This window comes from Myotis brandtii, unplaced genomic scaffold (assembly GCF_000412655.1).
Source record: "Myotis brandtii unplaced genomic scaffold, ASM41265v1 scaffold658, whole genome shotgun sequence".
Taxonomy (NCBI): domain Eukaryota; kingdom Metazoa; phylum Chordata; class Mammalia; order Chiroptera; family Vespertilionidae; genus Myotis; species Myotis brandtii.
This window is the reverse complement of record NW_005370558.1, coordinates 645,257-665,286: the sequence shown is the minus strand read 5'-3', so window position 1 is coordinate 665,286 and position 20,030 is coordinate 645,257. Positions and strand designations below refer to the sequence as shown.

The 20,030-nt window shown below is 37.1% G+C and overlaps 1 protein-coding gene across 7 annotated transcripts in view; it reads right to left on the bottom strand.

Annotated features, from left to right (window-relative positions):
* The window catches only part of STRBP (spermatid perinuclear RNA binding protein), a 127,306-nt gene that overhangs the window by 30,914 nt on the left and 76,362 nt on the right, over nucleotides 1-20,030 (bottom strand). For all 7 annotated transcript variants that reach the window (XM_014528893.1, XM_005880902.2, XM_014528894.1 and 4 more), the window contains 8 exons: nucleotides 16,603-16,694; nucleotides 15,768-15,863; nucleotides 14,553-14,664; nucleotides 13,815-13,912; nucleotides 13,476-13,587; nucleotides 6,174-6,266; nucleotides 5,288-5,487; nucleotides 217-375 (listed from right to left, as the gene is read on the bottom strand). In XM_014528893.1, coding sequence (XP_014384379.1) covers nucleotides 217-375; nucleotides 5,288-5,487; nucleotides 6,174-6,266; nucleotides 13,476-13,587; nucleotides 13,815-13,912; nucleotides 14,553-14,664; nucleotides 15,768-15,863; nucleotides 16,603-16,694 — 962 coding nt within the window. The remainder of the gene's footprint in view (nucleotides 1-216; nucleotides 376-5,287; nucleotides 5,488-6,173; nucleotides 6,267-13,475; nucleotides 13,588-13,814; nucleotides 13,913-14,552; nucleotides 14,665-15,767; nucleotides 15,864-16,602; nucleotides 16,695-20,030) is intronic.

The window sequence follows — 20,030 nt, the reverse complement described above, 5'->3', positions numbered from 1 at the left end:
GGGGGGGGGGGGGGGGAGAGTATCAAGTGAGAATTTAAAAAAAATTAAAATGTTATTTTAAAAGGCTGGATGAAAATAAACCAAAATATTAATAATACCTGCCTTTGGAATATATCCATTTATATATACTTTTGATTTTTATTTATATTTTTCCATAGCTCTCAAATTTTCTATAATGAATTTTTTTTTTCTAAGGAAAATAATGTATAAATATACCTCTAAGGTACTGGAGGTTTCAGTTGTAGAATTTCCAGTATTATTGCTTGAGTTTGAAGACACTGTTTCATTTTTGCTTTCATTATCTGATTTTTCATCGGAACTCATACATTCAATATCTGCATCAAAGCCTGTTGGGTATCCCATTGCCTGCAATACCTGTACAAATTACATTAAGATTCAGTGTTATTCAAACAACAGAAACCACAGAGAATAGATGAAATATTAAAGACAAGAATTTCAAATCCACAACATTTGAATCTATTAAATACCTTGTAGGAAAAGCAAGATGGTACTAAATACATATACAGATCCTTGGTTTTACCTACCAGGGTATCACCATAAAAATGGGAAAAGCCTCCACAGAGTAATTAGGTTTAAATAAAGGATGATGGAAATGAAAACCTGAGGTTGCTCCTGGTTCATTTAATTTGGAGGTAAGAGAGAGAGAAAATAGCCAAGTTCAACCAATGAGGTGAGGGGAAACGTAAAACCGTACATTGGACTAGAAAAGAAAAGACAGGAGTGTCTAATCCTGAATTTCTCCTCTGGTCCTCAATTTTCCAATCTGTAAGACTGGAAAACTGATTAGTTGACCTCTAAATTCTATGCTTCAACCCATTAGGAGAAATTAGCACAAAAAGGCCATCAAGAAGCTTTCTTTACCTTGAAACCAATTTTCCAGTCAATTACAAAATAACATCTGAACCTTTCTCCTATTGGCCTCTTTGCTTTTAACTAAAACCATAAGTGAGCCCTGAAAGGAAGCATTCAGTCTTTAGGTTTAGTCTCTATAAGAAGTGAACCAGGAACAATTTCAGGTTTGTATTTCCACCCCTTCCTCACAAGAACTGGTTATGGTTTGGCTTCCTCCAATGTTCATTCTTCTAAAGTTCCAGTCAATGCCTGGCATTTCTTATCTTTTTTAAAATAAGGTTTTCAGAGCTCTGTGTGTGTGTGTGTGTGTACACACACACACACACACACACACACACACACACGTAGGCGTGCCTTTTAAAACCTCCTTCCAGATGACACTGCTTTTCAGTTTACAAGAGAAATATGTTCACCAGCACTTGTATAAGCCTCTTTTAAACAGGTTGATATGGCACTGTCAGTTACTAATTTAAAGGTTTATATCAGAAAATAAAGAGAGAGGTTCCTAAAGATCCCTGTATTTGCTTTAGCTTTTGACTAATGTTTTAAGTTGCTGGAACGTAAAAGCACATTGTATTTCTTTACAATCCCAGCTATACCTAACAGGTGTCTCTCAAAACAATTATTCTGAACACTGATTAGAGGATGCCAGGGGCTAGAGACGTGGCGAGGGAGACTCACTACTATGAGACATGAGAGGACTTTCTGGGTGAGACAAAATATTTTATATCTTGACAGAGGTGGTAGTTACACGCTTATAAACATTTGCCAAAAACCATAATCTCAGCAAATGATTAGCTTTCCTGCATATAAATTATCTCTCAATAAAGTTGGCTTTAAAAAGACCATAAATAAAAATAAACTATTCTGATAATCACACAAATGAGCAGCCTGGCAGCCCAGCCTTTATAAACAATGCCATCTGATATGACGGACTAGCCATATAGATAAGGTAGTATCACTAAACAAAAAAGAGCCTAAGAACTCTGTACAAGAGAACTTGAAATTAATTCACCCAATTCATATGGAAAATCTGGCATTCTGTTGAACACTTGAAATCACAAACAAATTCCTTGTATTAATTGGGAATAAAGCCAAGAAACCCTTTTTTAAACATCTTGAGTTCTAAAAGTAGTCAGGTAGTTCTTGACACTGAGCACACACTCACATCATTTGGTTACAACCTCATCAATGCTTTCTGAGGAAAATGCATGCTCCATTGAGTCCTGAGAATGAATATGTTCTTCCCCAGAAATCACATCCCTGAGAGAACAGTTACTAGCCTGGAATTAACACTAGCTAACAAGCTGCAAGTCAAAAGCCAGAGTCACAAGTAAATTTGGTTTATTCCAATAAAAACTAGATAGAGACATGCAGTTTCCCCCCATTTAAAACAGACAGTTAAAATAGCTTCATGTACATTACTTAGCACCATTTCTCTGCCCTTTTCTCAGATGTCAAAGTCATTTATTTACCTGTTATTATAGTAACTTATTTCAATACATTCATAAATTGTTTATATAATTGACAAATAATATCAAAGGATACAGAATACTTGCAATGCAGCTCAACTGACAAAAAATTTCAAGTTAAGTAATTTTCTAGGAATATATAATTCAAAGATTATTAACTGGGGTGAGGGCATGTGCCGGGGAGGTAGGGGAGGCCGGGGGAAGGTCAATGGGGGAAAAAAGAAGACATATGTACTACTATTTGTAATACTTTAAACAATAAAATAAAATTTAAAAAAAAAGATTAGGAGAGAGACCAAGATGGCGGCATAGGTAAACACCGCAGACTGCTGCCGCAAACAACCACTTCAAAAATACAACTAAAAGACGGAACGGACATCACCCAGAACCACAGGAAGGCTGGCTGAGGAGAGACTCTTCAACTAGAAGGAAAAATAACAGCACACCGAGGCTCAGAGGAGGCGCAGTGTGGAAAAAACTCAGGTGCGGAGGTGCGCGCGCAAAGCGGGCTGGTGGCTGAGAGCGCGGTTGTCGTTTTCGGTCAGGGGGGAGTCTCAGACTCTGAGCTCCAGATACGGGCGAATCGCTGGGGACTCGGACCCAAACGGGAGAAGCGGGAGTGTCTGGCATCAGTTGGAAGGCAGCTTTCCCTCCGAGGTTTGCAGCGGTTCCGGGGGTTCTGAGAAGCAGAGCCTCTGGGAACAGGACTGAGGGCACCATAACGGCTCCCTCCGCCCGCCCTGTTGAGCCCGCCCCGCCCAAGCCCTGCGCAGAGCCATTTGCCGGATAGCCTCAGGCAAAGGCTAGATTAGCGCCTCTCCAGAGGACAGAAGTTTTCCCACTGCAGCAGACACAGCTGATTCACACAGCCAGTCGGCCTGGTGGTCAAATCCCTCTAGTATTAACTACAACAATCAAGGCTCAACTAGAACAAGACTGCGCACAAAGACCACTAGGGGGTGCACCAAGAAAGCATAAAAAATGCGGAGACAAAAAAACATGACAGAAATGGACGATATAGAGCTAAAAAACGCAATTTTGAGGGCTTGCAATAAACTTCTGGAGAGCCTCACGAAAACTAATGAGACCCTCGATGCTATGATAAAGAAACTAGAAATTAAGCATACACGCCCTGAAATAAAGAATATTACACCCAATAGCAGACCAGAGGAGCGCAAGAATCAAGCCAAAGATTTGAAATGCGAAGAAGCAAAAAACACCCAACCGGAAAAGCAAAATGAAAAAAGAATCCGAAAATACGAAGATAGTGTAAGGAGCCTCTGGGACAGCTTCAAGCGTACCAACATCAGAATAATAGGGGTGCCAGAAGATGAGAGACAGCAAGATATTGAAAACCTATTTGAAGAAATAATGGCAGAAAACTTCCCCCACCTGGTGAAAGAAATGGACTTACAGGTCCAAGAAGCGCAGAGAACCCCAAACAAAAGGAATCCAAAGAGGACCACACCAAGACACATCATAATTAAAATGCCAAGAGCAAAAGACAAAGAGAGAATCTTAAAAGCAGCAAGAGAAAGAGACTCAATTACCTACAAGGGAATACCCATACGACTGTCAGCTGATTTCTCAACAGAAACTTGGCAGGCCAGAAGGGAATGGCAAGAAATATTCAAAGTGATGAATACCAAGAACCTACAACCAAGATTACTTTATCCAGCAAAGCTATCATTCAGAATTGAAGGTCAGATAAAGAGCTTCACAGATAAGGAAAAGCTAAAGGAGTTCATCACCACTAAACCAGTATTATACGAAATGCTGAAAGGTATCCTTTAAGAAGAGGAAGAAGAAAAAGGTAAAGATACAAATTGTGAACAACAAACATGCATCTATCAACAAGTGAATCTAAGAACCAAGTGAATAAATAATCTGATGTACAGAATGAACTGGTGATTATAATGAATCAGGGACATAGAAAGGGAATGGACTGACTATTCTTGGGGGGGAAAGGGGAATGGGAGATGCGGGAAGAAACTGGACAAAAATCGTGCACCTATGGATGAGGACAGTGGGTGGGGAGTGAGGGCGGAGGGTGGGGTGGGAACTGGGAGGAGGGGAGTTATGGGGGGGAAAAAAAGAGGAACAAATGTAACCTGAACAATAAAGATTTAATTAAAAAAAAAAAAAGATTAACTGGTATATGTTATAAAAATAAAAAAGTGAAGAGTCCTCAGACTTCTGGAATGAAAGTTTGTTTGAAATGAAAATTAAGGTCAAAAATTTGCTATACCAAAGAAAGGTGGATTTCAAATGTCTAGCTAACAAATCCAACCTAATAAACAATCTGATGAACAGTATGAACTGGTGATTTTAATAGAATCAGGGACATAGAAAGGGAATGGACTGACTATTCTTGGGGGGGAAAGGGGTGTGGGAGATGCGGGAAGAGACTGGACAAAAATCGTGCACCTATGGATGAGGACAGTGGGTGGGGAGTGAGGGCGGAGGGTGGGGTGGGAACTGGGAGGAGGGGAGTTATGGGGGGAAAAAAGAGGAACAAATGTAACCTGAACAATAAAGATTTAATTAAAAAAAACAAACAAATAATATTACATCCATATCATGTTACTCAAACAACCATTAAATATTATTTATGAAGCTTTTAATACATGGGAAAACATTCATGACATGTTAAATGAAGAAAATCAGAGGGTAAAATTGGATAAATAAAACATATATAAATATTAATCATCTGTCTCAGAAATATGCAACTAACATTTTTATTTCTTTTTCTTCTGTGTTATCCAAATTTTGTATAATCAACACATATTTTACAACCAAAAAAGAATTTTGTGACCAGAGATCACAAAACTCTTTATATTATTAAAATCTAAAAAAAGTTCTGTTAATTTACTATAGGAAAATAAACACCTTATTTACAACATAAAATAGCAAAGCACTAGTAAGTAAAAGACATACAGTACCTTCACTGCTACATGAAGCTTTGCTGTTTTCTTGGATGGTCCTGAGGCTTCGTATGTTGTACCATCCACATCTACAGACATTGTGAAGACTGGGGCATGGACAGGGCCAGACTGAGATAAGAGCTTATACTGAAGCCCAGGCCTGATCTGATTTAGCCTCATTAGTGCATTCATAAGATCTATTGCTTTACTATCCAGAACTGTTAAAAAAAAAAAGAGAGAGAGAGATCAGATATTAAACCATTTTGCTTTAATCTATGCATCTGTAGGTTCCTAGTGATCACTATAAATTCATCAGAGTTTTTAAAAGAAGAATTAAAAAAATATATACAAATAACTTCATATGATTATAAAATTACTCCTTAAATTATTATACTAACATCACTGTAAAAATAATATGCACTACTATAGCTATACATTAATTTTCGTTTGGCAAAATTAATATACCCTAACCAGTGATTTTCAACCAGTGTGCCACAAGAATTTTTAAAGCATGCAATACCTAACTATTTAGTCAGGGGCACTGACCTGTTTTTCCCTTAGATTGTCAAATAGAAAAACGACAGCCAACACAATAGCTGTCCGGTGTGAATGAATCAAAATTATCCCTTTTTTTGGTCATATCAGAAAAATATATATCTTTTGGTGTGCTGCAGAATTTTAGTAATTATTTATGTGAGCCATGAGATGAAAAAGGTTGAAAATTGCTGTTCAAAGCAATGAAGCTTGGAAACAAAAGAAGTTATTTAATCATCAATTTCTCAGTGAAGATCTATTCTAAAAACCCCAATTCAAATCAATCAAATTCTTCACTATGAAAATTTTCGTTTCCTGAGACTATGAGTCTTTTCTAGTTAACATCTATAAGAATAAAGATTTTACATACTTTTCCTTAAGTTCCGTTTCATCTTCTTATTGGGATCTTTATCATCTCCTAATCCATCTTCAAATGGTCTTTTCAAAGCTGAAGATCCAGCACCTAAACAATTACAAGAGATTCATTATCAGTCAAAACAATGATTCTATTTCCTCTACCAAATGTATATACTATGTTCAGAAAGGGAAACCTTAGGAATCACAAAGACCATAGTACTCTTTTATTGAACAATTAAATTACTGTATTTATCATTTTGTAATAGCAAAAACTTTTAAAGTAAATCTTTATGAAACAATTTATCCCTTTTTATAAATATTTATTTTCCCATTCATTCATATATACAAATACAAACACCTATGTATATATTCACATCTGTTTATGCATGGACAGAAATAGGTCTGGGAAGATATATATCAAAATGTTAAAGGTAGTGTTCTCTGGTATTAGGATTTATTTTTACTTATGTCTTTTCAAGTATTTCTATAACTTAACATTTATTACTTTGTATAAATTTTTAAAGCTCACATGTTAAATCTTAGGCTTTTGGAAATCTGATTATTTCTCACATTACAAAATATTCTTCTGTCTGTCGAGTCAAACCCTACTTAAGATTTTATTTACAGTTCATCTTTTCCATGAAGTTTTCTTCAGCTTTTTTCTCATCTCAACTTTCTAAGAGTTTCTATGGTATCAGAAATATAAAGCATCCCATGTGGTAGTGGGTCATTGGCTATTTCACATGTTTTCTTAGTGCTCTAATGAAGGTCAAAGATATTTTGCCCTTGTCTTGTATCTTTAAAACTATCACAAGACTTAGAAACATCATAATGGGTATGAACCAAAACTAAATGATATGCAATTTCTTGGGTAAAGCAGCTAGTTTGTAACGCTGTCAGGCAAAAGGCTTTGCTGTCCAGGTTAAAACCAATCAGAGAAAAGCTCATCAACCTCTCCAAGTATTTTAAAGAACTCTGTCTCTTCAACTTAAAAACTGGTTATGGGTTTTTCCTAAAGGGAAGTTATACTCAAGAGATTCACGCCACAGGATTTCCAGATACTTCTAATGAGACCTTGTAAGTATACTAACATTAACTACATATTCTTTAATCATCAAGATTTGTTGTCTCTTGGGGCAAACACTGACTTTACACTTGCTTGAGTCAATGCTTACTGCTCAGGTCTATAAATCTTGATGTTCTCTTCTACAGAAGGCACTATCTGCTTATCTGCTTAGTATTGTATTTCATCTGCATTATATAAAAACCTATGTGCCACTGCGGACTCAAGGGTCCCGGGTTCGATTCTGGTCAAGGGCATGTACCTTGGTTGTGGACACATCCCCAGTGGGGGGTGTGCAGGAGGCAGCTGATCGATGTTTCTCTCTCATCGATGTTTCTAACTCTCTATCCCTCTCCCTTCCTCTCTGTAAAAAAAATCAATAAAATATATTAAAAGAAAAACCACAAAAAAAACCCCTATGTGCCAGTCTCCCGGAATGTCCCCTCTAAGAGAGAAAAGTTCAAAGGGAACACAGGCTACTCAATCACTCAACCGTTCACTAAGTTACATTAAAAGCTGCTACCTGATTGTGAGAAATCACAAATGCTTAAAAGCATAGATCTCATCTCTAAATCCTCCGGCTACGAAGTTCCATGGATTAAGCTTCCTTTTCCCGTCCCAGCCCTTGTAGAACAGCTGTAAATCTGGGGCTAACCATAATAGTAATAGGGGTGGGGGAGGGGGTAGAAATGGGCTTGTTTTATAAAACCCACGTCATTTTCAATCTATATAACATCTAGAAATGAGAAGTGATCATTTGAGAGGCAATAATTTTTAAAAATAATATGAGTGCGCTTACTATATGCCTGGCACTGTTTTTAATATCTTACATGTATTAATTTATTTAATCATCACCCTTAAAGCATGTACTTCTATCATCCTCATTATAATTTCATGTATGTATTCATTCAGTAACAAATATTAACTGAGAATTTTCTATGTGCAGGATAATTTTAGATGCTGGACAAGAGAACAAAACAATGTCTCAAAGAGTTTATGCAAAAAATAAAAAGTTTATGCAAGGTGGTGGAAAGGAATTACAGCATGTCCTATAGTTTTGAACACAATGAAAAAAAATAAGAGGCTTAAAGGGGAGGAGGTGTTGCTGTTTTGTTTGTAGTGCTCATCAGAAAGATCAAAAAGGTATTGCTGATAGGTGTGACCTTTTGATGAAGACTTAAGGAAAATAAGAATGAGCTATTCACTATTAGGGAATGAGCCCCAAGCAAGGAAAACAGCCAAGTACAAAGGGCAGGAACATGCTAGGAAACAGCATAAAGGCCTGAGTGGTTGGAGTCACCTGACCCAGGAGGAGAGGACAGCAGAAGATGAGGAGAGGCAGTAGTTCTGAACCCAAGCTGCCACTAATTCATCAGAGGAACTTTTACAAAATATCGAAGTTCCACTTCCAGTATAAGAAAGTAAGTAAATTTAAAAAGCCTTCCTGATGTGAGTAATTAGAAAAACTGGACAAAATGTAGAATAAAATATGTTCCCAGACAGTAAAGACTATGGAGTTAGTTAGATCTGGGAGATGAAGGAAGCCCTGCATTAGGGCCACATTTCTTCTAGGGCAGTGGTCGGCAAACTCATTAGTCAACAGAGCCAAATATCAACAGTACAACGATTGAAATTTCTTTTGAGAGCCAAATATTTTAAACTTAAACTATATAGGTAGGTACATTGTTATTAACTTAATTAGGGTACTCCTAAGCTGGCCTTTGCTAAAAACGTCCTCAATCTGATTGAGGTACGTTCGCTGAGGTCAATTCCTTCCAAATCTCCCATCCACACTGGTCTAGTATACTTGTTTCGTCTACTCTTAAATTGATGACAAAAATACCTGTAGGATTTGCAGCTGGTTGGAAAAATACAGGTAAATTTATGCTTCGAGTAGGTACTTTTATCGCCCGCGCGCAATTTGCGGACGCGACTAGCACTAACCACTGCACTGAGACTGCTGACTGACTGGCTCACTCAACTCCTGCATGAATCGCGCGCCTCCCTCGCGCTGCGCTGCGTATCCGTATTCTGAGGCCCGCCTGTGCCGCGTCTCCCATCGCCTGATGGACCCGACACCCCCCACTTCTTCTAACGCTACTTCTTCAAAATAGACTTGCCCAGGCCGAAAACCGACTTCTGCACATGGGCCACGAAGTTTCAATCGCGCACACACGTGGTATTTTGTCGAAGAGCCACACTCAAGGGGCCAAAGAACCGCATGTGGCTTGCGAGCCGCAGTTTGCCGACCACTGCTCTAGCGGCATCTTCCAAGTCCAGAAACAGCCAGTAAGGATTGTGGGGGCAAAAACTGAAGTGTGAGGACCGCCAAGGGAAGGCCTGTTGAATCTCCCCACTGTGGCTCTCATGAGGACTGAAGCCTAACTTCAAATCACCTTCTTCCCTGATTACATTAAAATGACCCAGGATTGCCAAAGTCACTAACCATCTCCCAGAAACAGGTATAAATCTGCCCTGGGGAAAGATAGTATTACTCTAGCCTTTAAATTCTCCACAATTTTTTCATTTTAAGTCTCCAGCATTTACAATAACCAGGTACATAAGAAGACAAGATATTATGATCAAAAATCAAGGAAGGAGCAGACAACAGAAACAGAACCAAAAGAGACCCAGATGATGGAGCTTTCAAAAACAAACTTTATTAAAAAGAATAATCAGAATGCTAAAGAAATTTAAAAGTAAAAAATAAAAACTAGAAGAATTTCTGGAAGAAAATCTGAAACTATAAAAGATCCAAAATTATAAAAATGGAAAATATAATATAAATTAAGAACAAATAGACCTGCAAGTGGAACTAGACAATCCACAACAGAGGGAAACTGACATACTCTTCCAGTAATCAGAAGAACAAGTAAACAAAACTATAGTATAGGTGTACAAGATCTGAACAGCACAACGAACAAATGTACTGCAAAATGTTCATAAAGAACATTCGGACCAACAACTGCAAAACGTACATAATTTTTCAGACAGAATCATTTACAAAAACTGACTAAGTACTGGAACATAAAACAAGTCTCAAAAAAAAAAATCAAAGGATAGAAATCAAACAAAACATGTTCTCAGATTATAGTAGAATAAGTGGGAACTCAAATATAAAGTGGTAACTAAAAAATCCTTTCCTGTCTGGAAATTAAGCAATGACAACAAAGAATAAAGAATATTCTTTATTCTTATAGATGTTAAGTTTTTTGAGTGTAGACTCAGTAACCAGGAGGTCATGGTTCGATTCCCGTTCAGGGCACATGCCTGCGTTGCGGCCTCGATCCCCAGTAGGGGGGCATGCAGGGAAGACCGTCTATCAATGATTCTCTCTCATCATTGATGTTTTTATCTCTCTCTCCCTCTCCCTTCCTCTCTGAAATCAATAAAAATGTATTAAATAGCCTAGCTGGTTTTGCTCAGTGTATAGAGCATCAGCCTGTGGACTGAAGAGTCCCGGGTTCGATTCCAGGTGGGTGTGTGGGAGGCAACCATTGATGTGTCTCTCTCACATCAATGTTTCTCTCTCTGTCTCTTCCCCTCCCTTCTACTCTGTCTAAAAATCAACAGAAAAAATATCCTCAGGTGAAGAGTAACCAAAAAAAATAAATAAATTTATATGTGTATGTGTGTGTGTGTATTAAATAGCTCATGTGTCAAAGAACTGATAATAAGGGAAAATAAAAGATAGTTTTAACCTAGTGATAATAAAGATACTAATGTCAAAAGCGTGTACTAGGGACTCTTTCCCCCTCCCCACGTGGGAGTCTGTGCTGTGAGATTCTTTCCCCTTCCCCACATAGGAGTCTGTACTTGTTCTTTAATAAATTTCCACCTTGGCTATACCATCCCTCCCCCGCCCCCAAAAAAGCGTGTACTATACACATAAATCTGGGCTTAAAGGAAAAATAGCAAATTACACCCAAAGAAGGTAAATTTATAAAACTATTTTAAAATTTAGATGAAATGGATAAATTCGTAGAAAAACAATTTACCAAAACTCTCACAAGATGATGACAGTCTCATACCTACTTAGTAAATTTGATCCATAATTTAAAACCCTCCCACAAAGAAAACCAAGTGCTCAAATGGCTTCAATAATAAATTCTTGCAAGCATTTAAGGAAAAAATAACATCAATCTTATGCAAACTCCTACAAGGAACAAAAAAGGAAGGGACAATCTCCAACTCAGTTTATGAGACCAACATAATCTTAGAGGCAAAACATTATAACAAAGGAAAACTGCTGGCCAATCTAACACACAAACAGGATTTGCTTACAAAACCTATGCAAGATTGCTCATACCAACTTTATTTGTGATAACCAAAACTGGAAACAAACAAATTCCCTACAACAGATGCACAGTTAAACAAAGTCTGGCTCATCCAATGCCATAGAATACTACTCAGCAATAAATCTAATGACACGTGCAACAACTTGGACAGGCCATAAGGACATTACACTGGGGGATGGGAGGGGACTAGACAATCCACAACAGAGGGAAACTGACATACTCTTCAGTAATTAGAAGAATAAGTAAACAAAAAAGGGGAGATCTCAAAAGATCACATACTGTATAACTCCTTGAAGTGACAAAAGTATAGAGGAAAGTCAGTGGTTTCCAGGGTTTAGGGATGATTAAGAAAGAAGCGGGTGTGACTATAAAGGGGCAGTATGTGGAAGATGGAATAGTTCTGTATCTTGATTGTGAAGGTGGTTTCACAAATCTACACATGTAATAAAATGGCATAAAACATATACATACACATGGTATCAATGTCAAGTTCTTGCTTTTGATATTGTACAGCAAGCATGTCAAACTCGCGGCTGGCGAGGCATGCAGCCCACTTGCCGCGAGTTTGACATGCTTGTTGTACAGTCCTAGAATATAAGCTGTAACTAGTAGGAGAAATTGACTAAAGGGTACATGGGAACTCTCCGTGCTAACTAGGCAACTTCCTTTGAGTCTGATTTTAAGATGAAAAATTAAGGGAAAAAAGAATTATTGCTTGTTGAGAACAGACAAATGGGGCAAGATCAGAAGCAGAAAGACCAAGATAGAGAAGTTACTACAATAACCCAGTTGAGAGATGATGGCAGCTTAGGCCAGGATGGCAATAGTGAAGAAGTTAAAGAAATAGCTGAATGCTGGAGATACTTTGAATATAAAACAGACAGGATTTGTTGATGATTTGGATATGGAGGAAAGAAAGAAAGGATTCAAGAATAAAGGTTTTTGCCTGAGCACATAGAAGGATAGAGTTTCCAGTGACTGGAAAGAGCAGATCAAAGGTAGCGTAAGGACAGATTTTTGGATTTTAGACATCTTAAGTTTGAGATGGCTGTTAGACATCTGGGAGGAAAACTGAGGAAACTGGGTCTGAGGTCAAGGGCTGGTAGTCTGGTGAGGAATAACTGGTGTCAAACATCCTACCTTCTAATATAACAGGAGATAAGGGGGGGGGGGATATTTTTTGAGGCATAACGAGGAGCGTAAGTGGATTCATATTTGAGTCTGCTGTATTCGAGGAACTGAGTCAGGCATCTTAATCTGTCCATAGCCAATAAATCGGGGTAACATCCCTAGGACAAAAGCAAACTCATTGCTCAAGACCTAAAGCTAGTTAAGAGTGGGGCTATGACTAGAACCCAGGCAATACTGACCCCAAAATCTATGCCCTTTCTGCTGAAACTCAAACAGACTAGTACAAATGGAAGATTTTCAATATACAAAGTGTATTTTTCAATATACTTTTCCTTTATATTTGTTTTCTCTTTCTTGGTTAAGTAACAGTTCCAAGTACAGCGATAACACCATCTCCTAGTTTATGGCTTACCTCTTCTCTTAGACCAGAGATTCTCAAAGTATGGTCCCTACATCTATGCAGTAAGGGAATCTGGCCAACATAGTCAACTGAGTTCATCACTAATAAGAGTAAATAACAGCAAGCTGATGTCATTGATGGGACAGAAAAGCAGAAAGTCAGGGGGGAAAAGCAATAAAAATCCTTATGCATGACTTGGATTAACAATTTGTTTAAATTAGGGTATAACTGAGACAACATTATATTAGGTTCAGGTGTACAATATAACGATTCCACATTTGTCTATACTGTGAAATGATCCCACAATAAGTCTAGTTGACATCAACAATTATTAAATTCCCTCACCTCTAATAAGAGATGCACCCCATAATCATCTCTACCACTGCCCATGCCCAACACCAATAAAAACACTTTTACACTCACCTTCTTTATCAGTAACTGACCAGGAGTATTTTTGAAAAGGCTTACTAGACGGAAGTGGGTCCATCTCCAGCACTTTATAAATCTGGCCAAAGGCTGACAGTCTCAGTGCATGCTGAAGAACAAAAGATTATAGTTATTCACATTTCAACAGCCATTTATAAAGCCCTTTTATAAAGCCCTTAGAACATCTAGCTAAAAAGACTATTCATTTAACGCTAAAGTTATGATGGAAAAGTCCCCTTAACAATAGGCAAGAAAATAGTGTTTAAATAGAAAAACTCAGAAACTAAAGTGATGATATCCCTCTAATAGATCACAGTGATGTGCCCCATCTTCTACCTGGGCACTATGGGTAATATCTTCTTTTTGCTGGATGGTCATATAGCTCAGAGCATCTGTTGGGTCTCGCTCACAAGGATCATGAAGACCAGGACCCCCTTTGGCAAGGCAAAAGAAAGACACAAGTACCACTTAGAACTGAGTTTAGAATTCAATAAACAGAGAAAAAGGGAATAGAGGGGGAAAAAACTGAGAAACTACATCTGCTTAATTAAATGGATTACAAAGGACACTCTCATTTTCAATATGTTAGCACCTATATGTCCTCATTTTACTGGAAGTCACATATATCTAAGGTCAACATTTGGTCTTACTTTGAGAATTTAGACACAGCATGATAAATCATCCCAAATCTTTAAAAGGATTACATATAGAAAATAAAACCAAATTTAATGTTTCCAAATTAAACACCAGAGTGCAAACAGAGTGAACTTAATACATTTTAACCAAACATCTGCATTTTCAAATTCAGAGCCCAAGGTAAAGCAAATTCATAGCAGACACAATATCTTATTAGTACCATTTATGTTAGTATATATAAAACATAAATTACATTTATTGAAACAGTTTTATATTTCAACATACAGATATCCTATTTTCCTATTTGCTAAAATTCCAAGTAAAACAACTCCTACATATCACTTTCTGGTGCAGAGGATAAATTTAATAAGGATTTAGAAAAATAAACCAAAATGTGATTTTTCTGATTCTTCTGCCTCCAGAGTTTGAAACCCTTACCAGGAAGTAGTATTCCAGATGCCAAACACTCCATTACTCGTCTCAAGGCCTCCCCAGCGCCCAAAGGTCTATTACAAGTACCTATAGACTTTTCACATATAAGCTCTAGTGGCTAGAAGATATTAAATTACAAATTAGTACATGCATCAAGTGTTAAAAGGATTCCAGTTAAATGTGAGCTGACATTTCTATCTACAATGAAGGCCAAAACCATGAAAGTCCATTTATGATTTAGGACTCAATTAACTTTTCCCCTTTGTTTATTAACCTTTAACCCAGCTAGTGTTTTTAAATCTACCATTTTTGAGATAATATATTCAGAAGACATTTTGTTATAAAACTTGAGTTACCCTGAAAAGCTCACTTAAGAAATTGTGGTCACTTAACTGATTTAATAAAAATATAACAAGCCTTCATATAAGTTAGTAATAGCTAATAACTAATCAATATTCAAACCCAACCCTATCTCCCACATAACCTAGGAAACACTTAAACCACAATAAGACTTCATTTCAGACAGCCTGCCTCAAGTACTACAATTAGAATAAATGAAGGACCAAATCTCTATATTTAATGAATTAAAAACTGATGATACTATATGAAAGTTATAATTGCTAGACTAATTTAAAATGACCCTTTAATCCGGCCAGTGTTGCTCAGTGGTTGAGTGCTGACCCATGCACCATGAGGTCACAATTTGATTCCTGGTCAGGGCACATGTCTAGTTTGTGGGCTCGATCCCCAATAGGGAGTGTGCAGGAAGCAGCCCATCAATGGTTCTCTCTCATCACTGACATTTCTCTCTCTCTCCCTCTCCCTTCCTCTCTGAAATCAATCAAAATATATATATATATATTTTTTAAATGGAAGCAGCACTGAAAGAGCAATGTGCCAGTCAAGGAGCTTTCATGGGCAGTAGTGAATAGTGCAGAGCAAAGTGCAGAAAGACATTCACTTCTAAAAGATATAGAGGCTTTTTGTCAGAGAAAAAAATCTCAGGCTCTGTAACATGAATTATGATAAGGTGAAAGAGACATGTTACATACATAAAAACCAATTCATATGAAAAGGTGCATAATTTTTTCCAAAACAAAAATAGGCAATGCATACCTCAGCTAACTCAGAATACAGCTATTTCAGAGTAATATGTAATTTCTACAGGATTTTCTCTGTCTTTACTTCAGAATTTGCTTTTAACTGTATTTAAGTACTTACCCATCCTTTTAATGGTGCCCATGTGGGGACTCTGTTGCACAAATCACGCAGAATACGAAGGACAATGACACACGATTTTAATCCATTTGCCCTTGCCTAAAACAAACAAAGTGATTCCAATATCCTTGTTGAAATCCATTCTTTATTTAAGCACACTGATCATGGATAGGCTCTTTAAAGTGAATACTAATTAGTCAATCATAATCAGTTGTCAAACAAATTTAAAAAATAAAGTAAAATTATAATTCAGAACAGCAGGTTTTAAAGTAAAGGAAGCATACTATTAAAATTGCTTTTATAGCCAAACCGGTTTGGCTCAGTGGATAGAGCGTTGGCCTGCGGACTCAAGGGTCCCAGGTTCGATTCCGGTCAAGGGCATGTACCTTGGTTGCGGGCACATCCCCACTGAGGGGAGTGCAGGAGGCAGCTGATCGATGTTTCTCTCTCATCGATGTTTCTAACTCTCTATCCCTCTCCCTTCCTCTCTGTAAAAAATCAATAAAATATATATTTTTTTAAAAATTGCTTTTATAGCCTCATGACAACACACCATTCTGGGCCACTATCTTACGTTTTCACTTTTCTCGCCCATGTTTGTATTTTATAAGCCACGATTTGAAATTCAGAGTGCTAAACTGAAAAGGATTATATTATAATTAAACATCAACTATACAGTAGAAGCCATACTAGGCATTTTACCTAAATTAACTCATTTACTCTTATAACCCTATAAGGTAGAATACCCCACGGTATAATTTACACAGAAATCATTAAGTGGCAAGTATGAAACCTATGCAAGGCTATATCAACAGTAAGATAAAAACAAAGAGCCAACCTGAAACCATTTGGCATGTCGAAGAGACGCCAAGGCGTTCAGGCATTTCTGCCTGTCCAATAAGTCTGGAGGATCTTTCATCGCAACCTTTTCTAATGGAAAAATGGGATAGAGAGAGAGACATACAATTTGACCAAGGAGTTCCTGTCAAATTACCAAACAATAAAATTTTTTTAAAAGAGCAGCATTTGAGTTAACTAATAAGACTCCCAGAAGATTTCATGATTTGGTTTAGTTGTTTTTTTAAAGTTACATGCACTATGACTGCTTAAGTAAAAAGTCATCAGAGCCATTCTGTGCACAAGTAAACAGGAGCACAAAGGCATTCAGTCAGTAAACAAATCAATGATCACTGCTACATACAATCTGGGATCTTATTAAGCACATATAACATCAAAGGGCACAAAATAGGTACATAGCACTTGTTCCTTTGGCTGGGTGCAAAGAGTGCAAATCTGGGACTAATAGTAATTATAACTATTTTTTATAGAAGGAATCTTAATCAATTCTTAAGGAAAACTGGGGCTCTTTTATATAATCAATTTGAGATATACTACGAATACACTGCGTATAGCAATTTTATTTTTTTACAACTAAATAAACTTATCCAACAAGATAGCCATTAACAAAAACTTTACCCCATTGATGAAAACTGTTCAAGGGTCACATTGGAGTTCCCTCATTATTTCTTTTCTAAGCCAAAATTATCAAAACTACAAAAATGAAAAACACTGAAATACATTTCAATTCTAAATTATATAAATTTTTTAAAGGCAGCAAAGAATACTATCTAATTACAGCTATTTGACTTGCCTTAACATTTTAAATTTGGATTAGAGGGCCCAAAGCAGCAAAATTAAGAATTCAAACATGTGATTAATGAAAAATATCCACACTTGAGAAAATGTCACATGATACTAAATCCAAGTTTAAGAGCCAAATATATTCCCTCTAAGCTATTACTGAGTGGGATTTCAACTTTTTGAAGACTTGGTGCATTATTTAAATGCAAACAAAAACTACAAATGTTTTTTGGGGAGAAATTTTGTCTAGCCCAATGAAGTCAGATTCACCATTCTCCTTTAAGAACTTTTAGATGTAGGAAAGTCCACCAATACTTCTTCCTAGCATTATCATAATAATGAGAATTGGTAGTATGCTGTGTGGGCTAATTGATACAATGTAAATATTTTTAAATAAGAGGCAGATAACTGATAATTTTTGGTTTCCTCATTTACAGGATTCCATTATGACATATATTCTAATTGGTAGCTTGCCATTAACTAAAACTGAAGGCATAATGCCCAGAAAACAAATCTTTCAGAGGAAAAATTGGGGTTTTCTATAGCAGTGGTCACCGGACCAGTGGTGGTCCATGAGGTCCGAAAGGTTGGCGACCGCTATTCTATAGGTTGCAACATTCTAAAGGCTGAAGTGCTACACACTTATTTTCTGACCCGGTGAGCTCTACACCAGATATTTGCATTGATTCACATTAACCTCTGCCAACAAATTCACAACACAGGGCCTCATTTCACTACCCCCTTTATTCAAAAATTGGGGAGCCTCAAAAAGTATAAATGTGGATTCATTTATAACCATAAACAAATATACTATGGATTTTCACTTCATAGGTGATCTAGTTCCTGGACTTGCTCAATTTTGTCTTTATAATGACACAAACATACAACTAAGTCGTTTTAATGTTATGTCAAAATGTTTAACTGTGGTCAATGCAAGCATCTGCATAAAGCTCACATACCAGATCAAACAAACTACTATAAATGAATGATTAGAATATCTTAAAAGTTAGACATGACAAAGGTTGACTGACTGCTAAGTAATGTAATCCCCAAAGAAGGTATGGGCTGTACTTATTTTTTAAAATCTCAATCTCTAAGAATGAGGCAAGCTTAGTTTTAGTCTATCATCTTACCAAGTAGGAGTTGGGAAGGGGGACGGGGTAATGCAAGAGAGAAGGGAGGCAGAGGAAGTTTGGATAGGAAAAGACAAGGCAAACCAAAACTCTTTTTGAACTTTCTGGTACTTTCGTCCAATGGTCAGAACTTGTAAATAACATCTCATGCTCATTACAAAACATATTTTTAAAGGGGGACAATGGCAAAAATATGAAGATAAATTATTTCATCCCAAAAGTCAAATTACAACCACAAACTCTTATTTAAAAAAAAACAACAACAGAGGCATCAGCTTGCTACAGACAGTCAACATTTGGAGGCAATAGTTTCCACTAAGACAAGATGGCGGAGCAGGCAGTGAACAGAAGACTTGCACCAGATTCCCATTCACATCACCATCAGAATGGCTATGTTTCTTCCTGCTCTGATAGTCAAAATGTCAAAAGATCCAAAATGTTTTAATATTCATGAGGTGGGACACAGTAGAGGAAATTCATCTCATGTTATCTTCCTCAAAGTTTCTTATTTTAAAACCATGTGAATTCATTCATATGGTAACCAGTACCTGTAAGCCCTGCTTCCCTATTTCCTTTATATATGAATAACATATAGTTTTATATATTTTCATTCATTGAGAAAAATAAAGTACTTAATGTGGCAATCATAGAATTGCTGCTGGAAAAACACCACTACTTCTAATAGCGGAACTTCAAGTTTAACATTTTTTAACACACTTCAATATAAGTGTTTCATTTTTGTGGGGAAGCAAAGCTTTTCTGATAAAAGGCAACTTGGAGTCTTTAAATTAGAAACAATGGAACTGTGAGACATTTCATTTTTTTCTACATTGATCAGTAAAACTAATTAAGAAATAGAATTGGAATTAAAAAAAAGAAAAAGAAAGAAAAGAAAAGAAATAGTATGGGGAATGGGCATGGGGAGTGACAAAAATGCCCCCCAAAACCATAAAAAAACACACACAAAAAAACAAACAGCTTGTAAAAATTTATTGCTCAGTAACCTGGCATCAGGGCATGAAGCTACACAAAGCATTCTGAACAATGGAAGCACTGGAAAAGAAGCCTATTGTGCCGAACTTTATTTTGGTTAGAGGTTAGATCAGTGACCAGAAACACACCATACTACAGGAAATGTTGGTCAGTTTCTCTCAATTCATACATGCATGCTAACTCTTCCCATTAACAAAAACACTAGCCTGGACACTGGATAGAGAAAAGCCAGAACATGACTGTAAACAGGAGTCATAAGTCTGGAACCTGGGCTCTTCAAAGGTGAAATAATTGAGCTGGGTCATCATGAAGGCCTCCTTGACAATATGGGTGAAGCTGAGCTACTGAGTACGTGCCGATAGAATGTTCTGGTTAGCCTGAAAATATGCTAGCAGCCCCTTCTCTCAATTCCTTGAGGCTCTGTGGAGAGCAGACATTATGCTTCAAACCGCTATCCATGCAAAACATCAAGCCACAATAACGTACACAGGTAAATGCA